The sequence below is a fragment of the Talpa occidentalis genome, unplaced genomic scaffold (assembly GCF_014898055.3).
Source record: "Talpa occidentalis isolate TD23 unplaced genomic scaffold, MPIMG_talOcc4v2.1 talOcc4.9, whole genome shotgun sequence".
NCBI lineage: Eukaryota > Metazoa > Chordata > Mammalia > Eulipotyphla > Talpidae > Talpa > Talpa occidentalis.
Window position 1 is genome coordinate 115,231,882 of NW_023605305.1, and position 18,409 is coordinate 115,250,290.

At 50.5% G+C, this 18,409-nt stretch overlaps 2 protein-coding genes across 2 annotated transcripts; both read left to right on the forward strand.

Annotated features, from left to right (window-relative positions):
• Window positions 1-274: 274 nt before the first annotated feature.
• Window positions 275-4,712, forward strand: CIART (circadian associated repressor of transcription). Its single transcript, XM_037498950.2, has 6 exons — window positions 275-297; window positions 904-1,319; window positions 1,484-1,559; window positions 1,765-1,843; window positions 2,240-2,351; window positions 3,917-4,712. The coding sequence occupies exons 2-6, from the start codon at window positions 954-956 to the stop codon at window positions 4,439-4,441; spliced, it is 1,158 nt and encodes a 385-aa protein (XP_037354847.1). The 5' UTR covers window positions 275-297; window positions 904-953; the 3' UTR covers window positions 4,442-4,712.
• Window positions 4,713-10,120: 5,408 nt separating this feature from the next.
• Window positions 10,121-17,562, forward strand: MRPS21 (mitochondrial ribosomal protein S21). The gene is made up of 3 exons (XM_037500252.2): window positions 10,121-10,161; window positions 10,524-10,629; window positions 16,820-17,562. The coding sequence occupies exons 2-3, from the start codon at window positions 10,547-10,549 to the stop codon at window positions 16,998-17,000; spliced, it is 264 nt and encodes an 87-aa protein (XP_037356149.1). The 5' UTR covers window positions 10,121-10,161; window positions 10,524-10,546; the 3' UTR covers window positions 17,001-17,562.
• Window positions 17,563-18,409: the final 847 nt, after the last annotated feature.

Genomic DNA, 18,409 nt, shown 5'->3' on the forward strand with positions numbered 1-18,409 from the left:
ATGTAGGGGCGGAGCGCGGATCGCTCTATCCCCAGCCAATCGCTACCCGGCTGCCTCTCGATTGGCCGAACCCCGTAGGCTGTGACCAATGGGGAGTTAGCTTCGGAAGCTGGGGTCACGTGCTGCCGGCCCGACAGCCAATGAGGGCGCGCGGCCTGTGTACGCCGGGGGAAGGCACGTGCCGCGCCGCACGTGTCCGGGCGGGGCGAGGGGCGGGGCGTGCCGCGGCGGAGGTGGACGGCGGGGACCGGCGGCGCCCGGGCGGGAGCTGCGACCCCCGGCGGCCCGACCGCGCAGGTGAGGACGCGGGGCGCCCGTGACGGCGCCGCCCGCGGAGCCTGTGTGGGGAGGAGCGCCTCACGTGGCGGGCGCGACTGAGCCGGCCTCGGCGGAGCGGGTACCGGAGCCGAAAGGCAGGGGGTGTCGGGGCCGGCGCTGACCGGAGCCCCGCGGCGTGACGCCTGGCGGGCGGTGGGGGTGGGGGGGTGGGGAAGGGCTGGCGGGAGGGGGCGGGAGGGGAGGGCTGGCGGGAGGGGGCAGGGGGTGGGGGGGAGGGCTGGCGGGAGGGGGCGGGGGGGGGCCGGCCTGGCGGGAGGGGGCGGCAGATGGGGGGGGCGGGGGGGCGGGTGGCAGGCGGGGGCCTGGCAGGAGGGGGTGGGGTTCAGATCAGGGGTACACTGTGAACCGGGGCAGCGCCCAGGCGCCAGCACGTCCAGAGCTGCCGCCCGGCCAGAGGGGCGTCCAGGGTCCTGCCGGCAGCGGGAGGCCTGGGCGTGACTTCCCTGTGGCCTCTGAGCCGGAGATGTTGGGGGGAAGAAGAGCGCTGGTCCCCCGCAGCACGCCCGGCTCCCCCCCCCCCAGCCCCGGATTCTGCTCTCGGACGCGCGCCCACTCCTGTTTCAGGTTCTGACCCGGCCACTCCCGGAGCGGCTGTCCAGCCCGGCGTCCAGCCCATGGAGTCTCCGTCTGGCACGTTCTCCTGCTCCTGCTCCTCGCTCCTGTCCTCTTCTCCCGCCTGCCCCGTGAACAGTGACTTGGGTTCCCCCTCCCATGGCGAGGGGGAGGAGAAAGGGGCGCGAGGCCCCAGCCCAGACCCTGCTCGGCCCAGGGGAGGTCATCGTTCCAGCCCAGGTCCTGTCCGGTGCAGGCAGCGGCCCAAGGTGTCCAGCAGTCAACGTGAGGCGTCTCTCTGGGAACAGCCGGGCTGGCCTTCTCCGGCAGCAGGATCTGGGGTGAAAAGATCAAGGGATGATGACTCGGAGGCCAGTCTCAGTGCTGAGAGCTGTGGCACGGAAGGAGACCTGCTCTTTGCCCAGAAGGTAAGAGAAAGGAGGGCAGAGAAGGCCCCGGGGAGTGGCTGACCCCCAAGCTGGCTGGTGGGGACCCTCTATGGTCGCACCGGCCCCCAGATTGGAAGATGGAGGGAGAATCGATGCCGGTGCTGCGCTTGGTCTTCTGATAGCTTTTGTCCTGTCTCCTACAGTGTAAAGAGCTCCAGGGCTTCATTCGCCCTCTCACAGACCTCCTGAATGGGCTGAAGATGGGGCGCTTTGAGAGAGGTAATTATCCGATTAGGTGCATTCATTTGTGCAAGCTTCAACTCTCTGAAAACATGTTTTAAACATGTATTTCTACATAGTGTTCCTCTTTTGCTTCTGTGACTTGATATGTTTAGGTGGATCATTTTAACTTCTTTGTGCCCTTCCTTTGCCTGATTTAACTCTTGAATCTCAACCCTTAATCTCTTTCTCTCCCTGGCCGCAGGGTTGAGCAGCTTTCAGCAGAGTGTGGCAATGGACAGAATCCAGCGGATTGTGGGTGTTCTGCAGAAGCCACAGATGGGGTAGGTCTAAGTCCTTGGTTCTGGCCTCAGTACTTCATAAAAAAGGAATCTCCATTGGGGGCTCCCTGGTGGCGCAGGGGTTAAGTCTCAGCACTATGAAGCTCGCTCCAGCCACTGCAGCACGAGCTTGATCCCCGGGCAGGGAGCTACCCACATGGCACAGCAGACCTCCTGTCTCCCTGCTGCTCCCCTCAGCAGTGGATTTCTGTGGATCCGCCTGTTCTGCCCCCACTCTGTCTCTGGTGAATCCTCTCACACACCCCCCGCACCTCTGGCCTACACCCCAGTTCTTGTATGTATGCGTAAAATAAATTATTTTTTTAAAAAGGTGTCTGCAGGCCTGTCTTGTTTCTCTTTTCATGGTTAGTAGCTTTTATTTTAATGTCTTTTTTACAGGGAGCGATACCTGGGAACCCTGCTGCAGGTAGAGGGGATGCTGAAGACTTGGTTTCCTCATATAGTTGCCCAGAAGCCGCTGCTGAGGAGCAGCAGGCAGCAGCTGACCAAGGTAAGAACTGATGAAGCTGTGGAAGAGGTGGGAAGGCACCCGAGGAGATGATTTGTACAGAAGAAATGGGCTCCTCTTCCTTTGGCTTTTGGGGGGCTTGCATTCTTCAGAGTGAAGCTTCGTTCCAGGGAAAGGGATGCCCAAGTGCCCTTCTTTTTTTTTTTTTTTTTTTAAATTCCTAGATGTTCTTTGTTCTGTTTTGTCTGGGTCACTACAAAGAATTCTGTGAAGTTTAATCCTGTTTTTCAAGTTGCAGCTTACCTGCTTTCTTTGCAGACACAGAAGGCTTTCACCTGGCCATCCTGTTTAAGGTGGTGGCCTTCTGTGTCGGAAGATGCCGCAGCATCTTTGCAAATTCTTCCTTCTCTGCTGCCCTTAAAACCCTTTCCCTCTCCTTCTTTTTACTCCTGCCAGAGTATCTTTCCATCAAATTCTCCAGAGGCTTGGGTTTCAAGGACTGGTCACAAGAGGAGGGCACCGGGGGGCACGTGTATGTGTGTGGGGGTGCTTGGTAGATTATTAGTGTGGAAATGACCTAATGTGGAAATGACCTGTTTTCTGTGCTTCAAATAGTGGGATATTTAGAGGGCACTCATATGATGGGGGTGGTCTCCTGTAAAGAATGGACAGTCCTTGTTTTCAATCAACCATAGTTGTTACTGCTGTAGGAGTAACAGATTTCACAGGAGGATCTTGCTCTCATATTTACACATCTTAAGAAGCTCAGCAGAGCCTCCCTGGTGGCACAGAGTTAAGTCACAGCGTTATCAAGCTATTGCCAGCCACCGAAGCATGAGTTTGATCCCCTGCCAGGGAGCTGACTCACATGGCGCTGCAGACCTCTCCCGTCTACCCTGCTGCTCCCCTTGGCAATGTGTTTTGGTGGATCTGCCTGTTCTCCCTACTCTGTCTCTGGTGAATTCTCTCACCCGCTGCGCCTCTGGCCTACACCCCAGTACTTGCATAAATAAATAAATGTTTTTTAAAAAAAGAAAGAAACTCAGGATAGGAAATTATAACTTAAAATATAGAGATTGGGAAATTATCACTTTGGAAAAGAAGGTCTAAAAGAAGGTCTAACTTATTTGTTAAGTAGTGAGAACCTGTGGGACTCTGTATGTGTCTGGATATCCGTGCTTTTGACGGTACATGGCATATTGTAGGCCTTAACATATTTGTAAAATAAATAAAAGCTTAATTTGTCTGCTAAATCTTTTTTTTTAAGATTTATTTTTATCTATGCATAAAGTGACAGGGGTGTAGGCCAGAGGTTCGGGGGCTAAGAGGATTTGCCAGAGACAGAATGTGGACAGAACTGGCAAATCTACTGAAAAACACTGCTGAGGGGAACAGTAGGGAGACAGGAGAGGACTTTAACTCCTGCACCACCAAACAAGCCCTGTCTCCTAAAACTTTTACCTATTCAGCCTGCCAAGAAGGTAACTGTTGCGTGAAAGCAATATATATTTTCATTGCAGAGTTCCCAAGGAAAGTAAAGGTTTAAACAATCAGGTTGAGTTTGTCTGAAAGCTTTTTCACCTAATTTTTCTTTTTCTCTCTCTTAGCATTTTCCAAGCCACCACAGTTACCCAGCTGCTTCCTCTCCCGACCCTCCCGTGGAGAAGCTGGAGCAGGCTCAGCCTGGACATACAGTGTTGAAACCACAGCAGCCGTGGCACCTCACTGAGTGGCCAACTATGAACCTCACTTGGATCCACACTACCCCGATCTGCAACCCCCCCCTTAGTTCCCCGGGTACCATCGCCATCAGCCACGCTCCTTTAGACACTGGAACCAGCATTGGCGTCATCCTTTTCCTCCAACCTGGAATGCAGCCCTTCACCCACTCCGCCCCAGCCACTCCATCTCTGCCTACCACAGCATCTCTCATCACCCTTGGTGGCCCCAAGAAACTGTCTGGAGAAGAGTCTCGTTGCCGCAGTTTGCCAGTAACTCTGCCATCAGACTGGAGCTGTCCCCTGCCTCCCCCTGGCCCACCCAGCGTGGCCAGCAAGGTGACAGTGGGTCACCTAGAACGGAGGAGAAGCCCCCCTCCAGGTGCTTCCCATGGCCGGCTTCTCACCCCCTGACAGGACTTGGGACTCTGGTTTCTAATTTGTGTAAATCTCTCTCTCTTTTTTACTTTTAATGTGTGCATTTGTGTTGAGGGAAGAGAAATCCTTTCTGATTAAAACAATTTTATACCTAAGCATTTTGCTGATTACAGGAAATTGGAAACCTTCTATTTCAAATACTGTACATCCTCTGAGCGCCAGAGGAGGAGAAAGGGGCCGGAACGCTTGTGCATGGGAGCGCCACCATCTTAGACATCTGGGCAGGCCCGCAGAAGCCTGCGAGGGAGGGGAAGATAGCGTCTGCTGCTGTTTCCGCAGGACACACCGGGGACAGCTGCAGGGCTCAGAGTTGGGCTTGTTTTTCATCCAGGCTCAGAGACTCGCTCTGCCTCTCACTGGTCATCGTCCAGCTGGCCCAGGCTAGCAGGTTCTTCTTCGATGAGGGCTGTTGAGGCTTGTGGATAAAGGCAGGTGTAATGTGCCAGAGGAGGGGCACAGCAGCCAGAACAGCGTCTGTGGCTGCCAGTTTTAAAAGGTAGGGACATTCAAGGACTGTCAGAATGGGGAGTCCTCTCCAACTCTGGCTTCAGCCTCATTCGAAAAGCGGCAGCTGCTAAATGTCTGCTGGACGGCAGAGGGCTGAGCACTGGTGTTACCGGGAGGTGGACGTGAGGCCTGTGATTGACCTGTGTCTGCCCTTGTGCCTGCATTACCCTGAGTTGTCCCAATTTGCAGGGAAGCCACATGCTTGCCCACTTTTAGCAGTATAGGACGGCTCAGGTGTTCAAGTTACTGCTTATTGGCTGCGCTTTCCACAGGTAGGTGGGCAGGTAGGTTCCCCCTGCTTCCTGAGTTCTGTGTTCTCAGTGAATAATTTTCTTTCTTTCTTTTTTTCTTTGAGAATGTGACTTTTGAAAGACAAACCTCTCTCCACTGGGCTTTTGATGACCTTTCACCTCTGGAACTTTTTCTGTACAATTTACCCCTCTATCTTACAGCTTTCATTTGTTACTGAGTTAGTTACCATTCTTTCTCCTTTGAGTAATAATTATTTATTGCTCTTATGAGTATGATCAGGTCGCCCTTTTGTGAAAACATCCATTGAGACGCTTCGTCCTCTTTCTTGCTTTTCTCCATAATCCTTGGTGGAGGAGTCTTGTCATATCCTTCCTGACTCCTCCCTGCCTCTCAGCACTCAGCCTCTTGCAGCTTCACCTCCATTGATGTCTTTCTACTGCCTCTTCCTAGGTCACCAATGATCTCAGAATATCATAATGTAACTTCCATCCAGTCAATGGCTAGATCCAGGGACCTTTATGAAGACGATGTATTTCATTCTCTCAAGATCATTTGACACCCCTAGTGCAGCCTGCTGAAATCCTCCTTTGGATCCCATACCAGCACACGATCCTAATATTCCTCTTACCCATCTGACAGCAATTTCTCTATCTCTTTTTTTTTTTTTTAACTTTTTTTTTTTTAATAGAGACATGTTTATTTATTTATTTGTCTGTTTTGTTTTTGTTTATACAAGCACTGGGTACAGTCAGAAGCGCAGGAGGGTGAGAGAATTCACCAGAGCCAGAGCGGGGAGCAGAGCAGGCAGAAGGACCCAAGTATGCTGCTGAGGGGAGCAGCGGGCGGCAGGAGAGGTCTGCGTGCTATGTGGGACCCTCCTCAGGTGGCCGGGGAGCAGCCGGGGATCGAACCGGCGCCGCAGAGGTCGCCGGCAGCTTCGCAACCCAGCGCTCAACCGCTGTGCCACCAGGGAGGCCCAATTTCTCTATCTCTTAATGGCACGTTTCTACTCCCTCCAGAGTGTGGGTGTTCCCCGCAGCTCAGTCCTTGGCCCTTTACTCTTACCTAACTACATTCTTTCACTTAAAGGCTTCATCTTTTCTGGCTTTAATTCTCTCTATTTTTTTTCCTATTTGTTTATTTATTTATTTATTTATTTTTGTGGGACCCTTGCTGGCGGCCGGGAAACAAACCAGCGCTGCAGAGGCTGCGGGCAGCCCCACAGCCCAGCGCTCAACCGCTGTGCCACCAGGGGAGACCCATCTATTTATTTATTTATGCATACAAGAGCTGGGGCACAGAGACAGAGTGGGGAACAGAACGGGCAGATTGATTGAAGTCCACTGCTGAGGGGAGCAGCGGGCGAGTCAGGCGAGGTCTGCTGTGCCATGTGGGTTGCTCCCTGGCCTACCAGGGATCGAACTCGCATGCTGCAAAGGCTGCAGATAGCTTCATAGTGCGGTGCTTAATCCCTTGTGCCACCAGGGAGGGCCCTAATTCTCTCAACTGAGGCGGCTGTGGAAACTTCATCTCCAGTTCCAGTCTTTCCCCTGAGATTACATACTGAATGTCTAACACTCTGCTGGGTAATTCTATTTACATATTACTTACACTAAACACTTACTGAAAAGGTCAGCATCTCAGAGCTAAGAAGTACCCTTTGTATCTGATTTCAACCCCCTCATTGTATAGTGAAGCAAACTTAGGTGGCTTGTGTAAGGCAGAACAAAACTTTTTTTTTTTTTTTTTTTTGCATAGAGCTGGGGTGTAGGCCAGAGGTGTGGGGGGGAGGGTAATAGGATTCACCAGAAATATAGTGGGAAGCAGGACAGGCAGATGTACTGAAATATACTGGTGAGGGGAACAGCTGGTGAGATAGGAGAGGTCTGCTGTGCCATGTAGGTCAGCTCCCTGGCTGGGATAGGGGGCATTGAACTCAGGCCATAGTCATGACAGCTCTGAGACTTAACCCCTAGGCAACCAAGGAGGCCCCAAAACAGAACTCTTGCTTTCTAATCCACTGATGCTTTTTTCAGTGCTCACTAATTAAAATAGTCTCTTTCCTTTAAAAATGCCCTGTCTTTATACAGCCTCCTTTTGGTGCTATTTATGGTTCCAATATTTTTCTAAATAAGTAGACTTAAAACTTGGGGCTGTTCAGTCACCTTTTTATTCTGATTTTGGAATGTTATTTAAAATCCCTTTTTTGGGCCTCCCCGGTGGCGCAGCAGTTGAGCCCTGGGTTGCGAAGCTGCCCGCGGCCTCTGCGGCACCGGTTTGATCCCCGGCTGCTCCCCGGCCACCAGAGGAGGGTCCCACATGGCGCGCAGACCTCTCCTGCCGCCCGCTGCTCCCCTCAGCAGTGTCCTTCGGTCCTTCTGCCTGCTCTGCTCCCCGCTCTGGCTCTGGTGAATTCTCTCACCCTCCCGCGCTTCTGACTGTACCCAGTGTTGTATAAACAAAACAAACAAATAAATAAATAAAACATGCCTCTATTAAAAAATTTTTTTTAAATAAAATCCCTTTTTTCCTATCGATTCCATTGCCACCTCTGTAGTCTACACTGTGACTATACCAATAACCTCTCTTACCTCTAATTCCTACTTACTGATAATCTTAATTTTCCTAATACAGTGCTTTCCAGGTCATTTCCTTTCAAATCCTCTAATGACTCCCCAATTCCTTGAGAAGAAAATTCAAAACCTTTAGTCAACGTGTCTATTTCTCCCTTTGTTCCCTTACATGTTCCCTCTGTTCCAGTTCTTTCTGCTTGTCACTGAATACTGTAAGCTTTGTTGTCTCAATTCTTGCTCATGCTGTTCACTTTGCCCAGCATTTCCTGCTTCTGCTAATTTGCTCCCGCCCTTCTTACCATGACTAACTCATGTATTTTCCCCTTCTTTTCTTTCAAAGTATATTTATATTTTATTTCATTTGATTCCCATGAAAATTTTTGTGATTGAGGGCAGATATTAGCCCCATTTTACAGATGAGGAAATACTTGACAGTTTAAGACAGGAGTCAACAAGGGTTAGTAAATAATTCAGGCTTTGTGGGTCATATACCTCTGTTGCAAATACCCAACTCTAAAGTTGTAGCTCAAAGTAGCCATATCTAATAATCAAATTAGCACAGCTGTATTCCAATAAAATTTTGTTTACAAAAACAGGAAACGGGCCTCCTAGGTGGTACAAGGGGTTAAGTGGCAGCACTATGAAGCTATCCACAGCCACTGCAGCACAAGTTCCATCCCCAGCCAGGGAGCTGACCCACATAGGGCAGCAGACCTCTCTTGTCTTACACATTGCTCCCCACAGCAGTGTATTTCAGTGGCTCTACCTGTTCTGCCTCCCACTCTGTCTCTGGTGAATCCTCTCACCCCCTGTGCCTCTGGCGTGCACCCCAGTTCTTGTATGCATAAATAAAATAAATCTTTTTTTAAAAAATGGGTGGAACTGGATTTGACCTGCAATTTGCAGACTATTGATTAAAGTGACTTGTTCAAGGTCATTTGCCCGATGACGATAGTTTGGATAGAATCTAAATTTCCTGACTTCTAATCCAGTGGATTTCCACTATATTGTGCCGTTCCCTATACAATTTATTTTGTACTTATCATATGCTACCTTGTTTTATTATTTTATGTTTACAACTGTCTTCTGGTGTCCCACAAGGCACTGAAATGCTATCAACAGTACCTAACACAGGGTAGGTATTCAATAAAAATGTGTTGATAAGTGCCATGATGTCCCAGTCTAGCTCTGTTGTGGTACTGAACCTGGTGTATTCCGAATCTAGCTCCAGCTTTGGTGAATTCTATTAGCATAATGGATGATGATGCACCTGTGTGTCTGTTTTAGGGGAGGTACTCAAAGAACCTCATTACAGGAGGTGGGGGGGCAGAACCTTATTACACAAATAACTGCTTAGGCCTATCTTCTTTTTTTGAATCTTTTCCTGAAGTTTTTCAGTAGCCATATGAATATATGTAAATCACCATAAGTAGATATATAGAAGTAACATTAAAGGAGACTGTCTCCACAGTGAGGAAGAAATAAAAAAGAAATATTTCTACAGGTCCCACTAGGAAGCAAAAGGATAGAAACTGAAACGTCTTCCATTCTAAATCCTGAAGATGTTTCTCAATTTTTTATTTACTGATTTCACTTTATTTAGTGAAATGGCTTGAAAGGTGACGTTACAGGAAACTCACAGTATGTTTATTTCGTTTCTTTTCCTTAGTTTTTCAGCAGAGGAGGGATATGACGCTGTTTTTCATACAGAAAGCGGATCTTAAAAAATCCATGTCTTTTTGCTGACAGGAAACAGGACGGATGCTTGGGAAGTTTTGCAAAAAAAATTTATTAATGCATACAAAAACTGGGGTACAGGCCAGAGATGCGGGGGGTGAGAGGATTCACCAGAGACAGTGGGGAACAGAACAGGCAGACTGACCGAAACACACTGCTGAGGGGAGCAGCGGACGAGACAGGAGAGGTCTGCTGCGCCCTGTGGGTTGCTCCCTGGCAGGGGATCGAACTCGTGCTGCAGAGGCTACCGATTGCTTCATAGGTTGCGTCCTAACTAATCCCTTGCGCCACCAGGGAGGCCCAAGTTTCGCAAATTTATGTCATTTTCCTTCCAGAAAAAAAAGGGGGGGCTTAAATAGCTGTTAAAGATTTAGTGAGATTTAGGGGTCGGAGTCGGGCTGAATTCAGAGGCGGGAGGGCCGCCGGGAAGGCGAGGGCCCTGCGCTGGGGAATCAAGGCAGCGGACACTCGGCCGCGGCGGGCAGCAGCCCAGGCTGGCACCCAGGCTGGCACCAGGGGCTTCCGCGGGGCGCCCCGCTTCCGCCTCGGTCCCGCGCGGCGCGGCGGATGACGCACTTCCGCTTCCGGTCGCGAGCCGCGGGGCGCCGCAGGGCCCGGGAGGCGCGGGTGAGGAGCTGGCGCGGGCTGCGGGCGACGGGCGGCCGCGGGGGAGGGCGCGGGGCGCGGCTGTCCCGCCCCCGAGGCCCGAGAACGGCCCGCGCCTCCCAGGCTTCCAGGGGTCGGGCCGCCGCGGGGCCGGGTCGCGCGTCTCCTTGGCGACGCCCCGCTGCGGCGTCTCGTCCTCCCCGGGTGTCGCGTCGCGCGGCCTCTGCGGGCTGCGGGCCCGTCCTCGAGCCCCGGCTCCCGGGGCCCCGCGCGTTGCGTGGCCAGACCTGGAAGTCCCGCGGCGGAAGGTGTTCTGTGTTGCTTTTCTGACCTGGTCTCTGTGCTTGCCTCCCCCTCCCTCCACCGGCCTCGCGGCCCCGCAGAGAGAAGGCTGAAATCCAAGGTCATGGCGAAGCATCTGAAGTTCATTGCTAGGACTGTGATGGTGCAGGAAGGGAACGTCGAGGGTGCATACAGGACCCTAAACAGGTAAGTGGAAGGGGCCAGACTGCCTGGACAAACTCTCGAGGGGAAGGTGGGAGTCTTACTCCCCCCACCCCCATTGTTCTCGAAGTGGCGCCAGCCCAGGTGTTGAGTCTCTTAAAACTTCTCAGCCCCTCAGTTTATTATCTTAAAGTTCTAGCCAAAGCCTGACTGCATGAAGCTTATTATCAGCAGCCATCCCTTTGATGAGCAGCCTGAATTCAACATGTAGGCAAGAGCCAAAAGGGAAAATCAAGATATAAAGTGGCCAGGAAGCAAGAACATGGTGCTTGACAAATAGAAAGCGGAGGAGGGCCGCTGCGTGGGCCCTCTGAACGCACCTGTCCCTTACAGGGGCTGCTCTTCCTGCCCGCTCCAGTGTCACCGTCTTCTCCTTTCCCTTTCTTATGTAATAAACCTGCCCTTTGCGTGTGTGGAGATATACACACATATATGTATATTAAAAAAGAGAAAGAGGCACAGGGAGGGGTTGATGTAGGACAAGGCAATGGAAAAGATGCATTAATTTGGGATCTTGCAGAAGCACGCAAGAGATGAAAAACATTCCAGATTTAGAGGAAGGTTTCTGCGTAAGCAAAAACAAAAATGGAAAGGAACTGACTGGAGTGGAGGAGCTGTATTGAAAGGTTGAGTGGCAGCCTAAGAGATTACAATGACCCTGAGGAGAAGATGCCTTGCCAGTAGTTACTCAAGCAAATTAGTTCCTTACCCTTCCTTTATCTCTAGTGAGGATTTCTGGCATGCTTCATTCATTTTCTTCCGCCATTTTGAAGCAGAGATTGGAGAAACAAATGCTTTAGTGGGATTCTCAAAGAATTGTATGAAAACGATTTTAAGAGATTATATGATTCAAGCTCTGCCTTAAGGCCAGTAGGTGGTAACTTCACAAGTGAGGAAATCTAGGAAGATCAAATTGTATTTCCTAGGTCACACAGTGGTGGGAAGGAGCATAAAGTGCCTCGCTTTCTAGGGCAGCGATCTTTGCTCTGTTACTAGGTAATTGTTTCTCGGGATATGGAGAGACCTATGGCGTTCACTTTTCAGTTAATCCTGTTAGGTTTAAATATTGGTAATGGTCTTGGTGACTGAGAAAGCAAATAAAAGAGAACCTAGTTCTTCGAAAGCAGAAAGTTAGAGATGTGGCGAGTTGGATAGCAGAAGACCATAGTAAGTGAAGCTGTGTAAATGAGTCGTAGGCTCAGGTTTGGTGTCTTGGAAAAGGACCTGGTCTTAGGTCAGCCTGTTACCTCATTCTGTGTGGGTTTTTTTTTTTAAAAGATTTATTTATTTATGCATACAAGAACTGGAGTGTAGACCAGTCGTGAGAGGAGTCACCAGAGACAGTGGGGAACAGAACAGGCAGATCTACTGAAATACACTGCTGAGGGGAGCAGTGGGGAGACAGGAAAGGTCTGCTGTGCCTTGTGGGTCAACTCCCTGGCCAGGGATTGCTGATAGCTTGATAGCGCTGTGTCTTTAACCCCTGTGCCACCAGGGAAGCCCTCAGTCTTTGGGTTTGCCAGTCATACCTGTGGGCAGAGCTGTTTCTCTGCATTGTCACGTTGAGAGTAAAGATTGTCAGTTAAGTACCCAGCGGTAAGATAGCCTCTTTTTTTCCTGTTACTGCTTCTCCCAAGTATTTCCTATTTTTGAGCTTCTAGTGGCCTGTCTGAAAGAACACTGAGATGTCATTATTTTAGAAGCATAAAGTGAGTGTTTTAGACTGTAGTGAATTAACTAATGAAATGCTGAATTTGGGAAAAGTAAAGTCTTGCAGCTTATTTACTTTTTCGGATCTCTCCCTGTAAGTCTTTGTCTGTTTGTTTCTTTTCGTGGATTTAGATGGGCCTATAAAGTAACAGTAATTAAAACAATATGATATTGGCATAAAATAAACGTATGGGTCAGTGGAGCAGAATTGAAAGTCCAGAAATAAAGCCACAAACGCATTAATGCTTACTCTAAAGCAGCCACGAACATCCAGTGGGGAAAGCAGAGCCTTTCTCACAGTGGTGCTGGAAACACTGGAAGGCCACACATAAGACTGAAATTTATTACTCTCTAATCCATTCCCCCACATAAATTCCAAATCTTTAATCCACTTTTTAGAAAAATTACTGTTGCTTTTTAGTACAGTGTAAAGTCAGGTAACGTTACACCTTTGTTTCCTTTCAATTCATATGTTGCTTTAGGGAGAATCGTCCTGTCATCTTTGTGCGCCTCCTCCAGGCGTGGGAAAGGCCCTTTAATGCCACGGTCTAAATCCTTTCACAACATCTTGTGGTTCTGTCTAGGTCCTTCACCTTCTTCATTAGACTCATTTTGGCCACAGTATTTTTTTTTTTTATTTACTTATTTATTTATTATTTATATAAGCACTGGGTACAGTCAGAAGCGCGGGAGGGTGAGAGAATTCACCAGAGCCAGAGCGGGGAGCAGAACAGGCAGAAGGACCGAAGTACACTGCTGTGGGGAGCAGTGGGCGGCAGGAGAGGTCTGTGCGCCATGTGGGAACCTCTCCGGTGGCCGGGGAGCAGCTGGGGATTGAACCGGCGCTGCAGAGACTGCGGGCAGCTTCGCAACCCAGCGCTGAACCGCTGCGCCACCGGGGAGGCCCTTGGCCACAGTATTTTTAAACTCTTCCAGGAGATTTTGACATTCAGCCAGGGTCGTAGACGTTCGGGGTCTAGTTGGCTTCTCAAGGGCAGAGGCCTGTGCGTCTGCATTTGGGTATCCCTTGTTGGTGCCGAGGCGGCTGGCGTGGAGAGCGCTCAGGAAATGTCTTCTCCGTGGAGGTAAATGTTCCTTTACCTTCTGTCAGTCTCTCACTTTAGTGCTTGTCAAACTTTTCCACTGAACTATCCTTAACAGCAGAGGACAGTGAAGGAACGATAGTAGTAAGCCAACATGGGATTTCTTTGATGTCTCTCTCTTTTTCCACTTAAAATTGTAGGTGATTTTGTGCTGGGTGCCGTGATTACAGCGTTAGGGAAAGCACACCCACCTCTGCTCAAGTCAGGATTGGTGCTGCGGGCAGATGCATCAAATTTATTCAGAGATTTTTGCCTGTGGCACTGTCAGCTAGTCTAAGAAGCCAGAATTACCTCCCTTCAGGGATTAAAACACTAATTTAGGACTAGGTTTTGGGGGAAGTAATTTACCTTGCTTAAAAAGAAAAGAATTTAGGGCCTCCCCGGTGGCGCAGCGGTTGAGCGCTGGGTTGCGAAGCTGCCCGCGGCCTCTGCGGCGCCGGTTCGATCCCCGGCTGCTCCCCGGCCACCGGCGGAGGATCCCACATGGTGCGCAGACCTCTCCTGCCACCCGCTGCTCCCCTCAGCAGTGTACTTCGGTCCTTCTGCCTGCTCTGCTCCCCGCTCTGGCTCTGGTGAATTCTCTCACCCTCCCGTGCTTCTGACTGTACCCAGTGCATGTATAAACAAAACAAACAAACAAACAAAATAAATAAATAAAACATGCCTCTATAAAAAATAAAAAAAAAAAAAAAAAAAAAAAAAAAAAAAAAAAGAAAAGAATTTAATCATAAGGAAGATTCAAATCCTGGAGACTCAGGGCTGAGGCTTGATGATCTTTTTCAGGCTTCCTCATGAATTTAGGAGACAGGAACTTTGTGTGGGTTGTTGGGAAGCAGTCTGGGGAGTGCGTGTGGTTGGAAGCTGCCAGCTCGAGCAGGTGTTAGAAGAGCGGTTTTGAATCGTCTTTGAGGAGGATACTTATTTTGTCAATTTAGATTCACTCTTTAGGGAGCAACATTTCTATTTTTTCTCTTGGACTGTTAGATATGTAGCCCATAAATTGGGTCTTAGCCTGAAGGGGGAGAAGTGAATGAATATTTTTAAGGACTTTTTTTTTTTTTTTTTTTTTTTTTTCCGAGTCAGGGTCTCGCTATGTTGCCCAGGCTGGAGTGCAGTGGCTATTCACAGGCGCGATCCCACTACTGATCAGCACGGGAGTTTTGACCTGCTCCGTTTCCGACCTGGGCCGGTTCACCCCTCCTTAGGCAACCTGGTGGTCCCCCGCTCCCGGGAGGTCACCATATTGATGCCGAACTTAGTGCGGACACCCGATCGGCATAGCGCACTGCAGCCCAGAACTCCTGGACTCAAGCGATCCTCCTGCCTCTGCCTCCCGAGTAGCTGGGACTACAGGCGCGCGCCACCACGCCCGGCTTTTTTTTTTTTTTTTTTTTTTTTTTTTAAGATTTATCTTATTTTTTAAAGATTTATTTATTTATGCAAACAAAGGTTGGGGTGCAGGCCAGAGGTACGGGGGCGAGAGGATTCCCCAGAGACAGAGTGGGGAGCACAGCAGGTGGATCTACTGAAACACACTGCCGTGTGGGTAGCTCCCTGGCCGGGGATCAAATTTGTGCTGCGGCGGCTGCAGATAGCTTCATAGTGCTGCGTGTTAACCCCTTGCACCACCAGGAAGGCCCAATTAAATAGTTTTTCAGATACTTTTTCCTGTATTTTCTCTAACATAATAGGCTCTTCTGGAAGCAGCCTTCATTAAAAGGCAGTCTAGGAGGCCTGTAGAGATAGGGCGAGGGGGAGGGGGAGGGGTGTGAGAGAGGCCAACATTTAAGGATAAATTAAGGAAGAAAGATCCTTTATGGGCCTGAATCCTGTCTTGCTCTTTGGTACCTTTTCTCTCTATCGTAAAGGCAGCATGTGTTTGGCATAACTGTCTTTCCAGCAGAACCCATATCATCTGCTGCTCCTGCTCTGGGGTCTGCGGTAATTCCCTTGCCTCCGTTTCCCTCTGCTAAAACCAGACAAGCTGATTGTACACATACGATTCTCTGTAGCTTACGAGTCATTCTTGATAGGAAACAGTTGGCGCCCCGGAGAGGGCCCCGGGAGTCAGTGGTGAGCATGCCTCTTCACATTTGTACTTTTCCCAAAGCCCAGCTTCTTCCCAGTGTATGTTCAGTCTGTTCTTATCTTGGGCTTCGCGATATAAACTGGCAGGAGTAAATAGGATCCCCCCTGGGCAGGAGCAGCTCGTAGTTTCTCTTATTTTTATTTCCTCCTCCTGTCCCGTCTTCCGTGTCTCAACCTCCTCATCTCTAGGTGTGCCCGTGACTTACTTCTCCCATGTAGTGAAGGGACAGGGTGAGCAGGAGTGGGGGGCGGCAGCAGGTGCTTCCTGACCCCTTGGACCAGCGATGATGGGTCAAGAAAAGTCCAGGTACAGCATGGAGCCAGGCCCGTAGACTAAGGTTATAGACTAAGCCCCAGGGTCTTGACTCACTGAGAGCAAAGAGGTGAGTTTGAGTTAGGCTGTTGTAAATCCAACAGAAGCAGGTCTATAAAGAATTAGGGCAGGAAAAAACAAATCGAGCTTCATTTTATGGACACTCGTAAGATTATTAAAACATGGTTTCTCCCTTAAGGGACTTTTTCTCTAATGAGAAAGAGAGAGGTTTTTATAATTAACTTAAGGAATGACAGAATGAGATATTTGCTAAATAGGTGTACAGTAAAATAAATTATTTTCTCTAGAACATGAGAAAGTTCTGTGGAAAGATGGCATCTGCCCTTGGCATCAAAAAGCCAGAAATTTTTCAGCAAGAATGTTGGCAACTGAGGGTTGGGGTGACATTCTAGACTGGGAATGCAACTAAGTAGGTATCTGGTGTTGAAGTGTGGTCAGGGGTGGTCAGTCAAATAGCGCGGCTGGGACATGTGAGGAAATGGTGGGTGAGACTTACTAGAATGTTCCCATTTGTACCAGTAGGACGCTATGGGATGGTCTTTGCCTGTATTTAAGTAGGCCCAGAGAGTTCTCAGACCTTCAGACTTTAGCTGCATTGGTTCTTAATCACAACAAGCAGAGAACTCCTTTCTCCACTACGCACCAAGGAGGAATCACTCCCAGTGGTTTTTTTTTTTCCTACTGTACACGACTCACCTCATTGGAAGTTTCTGAAATGGCCCTTGGTTGATTCACTGTCCTTGGGGGCTGTGTTCTGCTCCTCAGGGATGTAGTGGAAGGAAAAGGTGGGGCATGCCCCTGACTGTAGACTCCCCAACACGGGGACTGTGTAGTCGCCTCTTTCCTTCCCCATGCGCCCACTGGGCCTCTGTAGTGGGAGCTGGTGCTCCCCCACCTCAGCGCTCGCGTTGCTCAGCGTCTAACCGCCCCTGCTTCGCAGAATCCTCAGCGAGGACGGGCTCCTGGAGGACATCCGGCGGCGCCGCTACTACGAGAAGCCCTGCCGCCGGCGCCAGCGGGAGAGCTACGAGACGTGCCGGCGCATCTACAACATGGAGATGGCGCGCAAGATCACCTTCCTCATGAGGAGGAATCGGGCGGACCCGTGGCAGGGCTGCTGAGGCCTGTGAATAAAAGGCCCAGAGTAACCCCTCAGCGCTGTGTCTCCCTCTTGTCTTTCGCCAGCTCCGGTCCTCTTTCACCTCTCCACGCGCTCCCCCATGTGGGCGCCGGCCGGCCTGCCTGTGTGCAAGCAACCCCGGGCAGCGAGCAGGGCCTCAGCAAGCCAGAGTAGGCCCGGGTGGGTGCTGCGGCCAGGGCCTGGGGAAGGTGGAACGGCTCTGGGGGTGGATGGTGGTGATCACTGCCCCGAAGGGTACAGCTGTGCGCTTACATGGTTTTAGCCGGTAAATTGTATGTTACATATATTTTACTACAATAAACAATTCTTTACAAGTGGCCTAGGAGAGATGAGGAAATTTACTAAACCATAGGGGAACATGTCTACCACTTCCTACCCCGGTTTCATGGAACCCAAAACAAGGTTTTAATGGAAAAGCATCTGTTACTCTTTACTGGTTAAAAAACAAAAGGAGAGACAAAAAGGAGAGCGAGCACGTGTGTATTGAAGAGATTGTTCTGAAATGCCTGTCAGCCGCACAAGCATGCTGGGACCCTGCACGAAGAAGTCCTGGAAGACAATCTAACATCTGCTCCTGTCTCGTCTCTCCTTCAGCTGTCCTCGAGAAGAGGCAAGTGCAGGTTGGGGAAGTAAAGCAGCAAGTGGAGAGCAGGAAAGGGGGTGGGGAGAGCAAGGGAGGGCGCAGCACCAGAAATCCCTACAGTGGGTCCCCAGGTGTGGTCTTCAGATCAGCGACGCCTGAGGAACTGTGTGAAATGGAAATTCTGGGTCCCTACTCTAGGCTTGAGTTGGCAAGTGGAGCTGGCACTCAGTAATCTTTGTGTGTGTGTGTGTGTGTGTGTGTGTGTGTGTGTGTGTGTGTGTGTGTGTGTGTGTGTGTGTGTGTAGAACCGGGGTACAGGCCAGAGGTGTGGGGAGTGAGAGGATTCACCAGACAGGGACGCAGAACAGGTGGATCCACTGAAATCCACTGCTGAGGGGAGCAGCGGGGAGACAGGAGAGGTCTGCTGCGCCCCGTGGGTCAGCCCCCTGGCCTGGTATTGAGCTCAAGTCATCACAGTGATAGTGGTGACAGCTGACGCTCAAGCCCCCAGGCCACCAGGGAGGCCCTCAGTAATCTATTAACAAGCCTTGCAGATGACTCTATGATGCCTAGTAAGTCAAGAGATTCCAAAAGATAAAAGACAAAAGACAACAACGGAGAGATTCCAGGTGGAGGTCCCCGCTGCCCGCACTGCCGCTCCCCGGCAAGCACCCCGGCTTATGTGGTTCTTGAAACCCCGCAGAAGCCCCGTGGGAAGGCCCTTGCCCTGCTGCTTCTGCTGCTGCCCGTCCTCCCCGGCCTTGCCCTCCCGGGGCCCGGCGACGAGTTAACATGAGAAGAGTTGG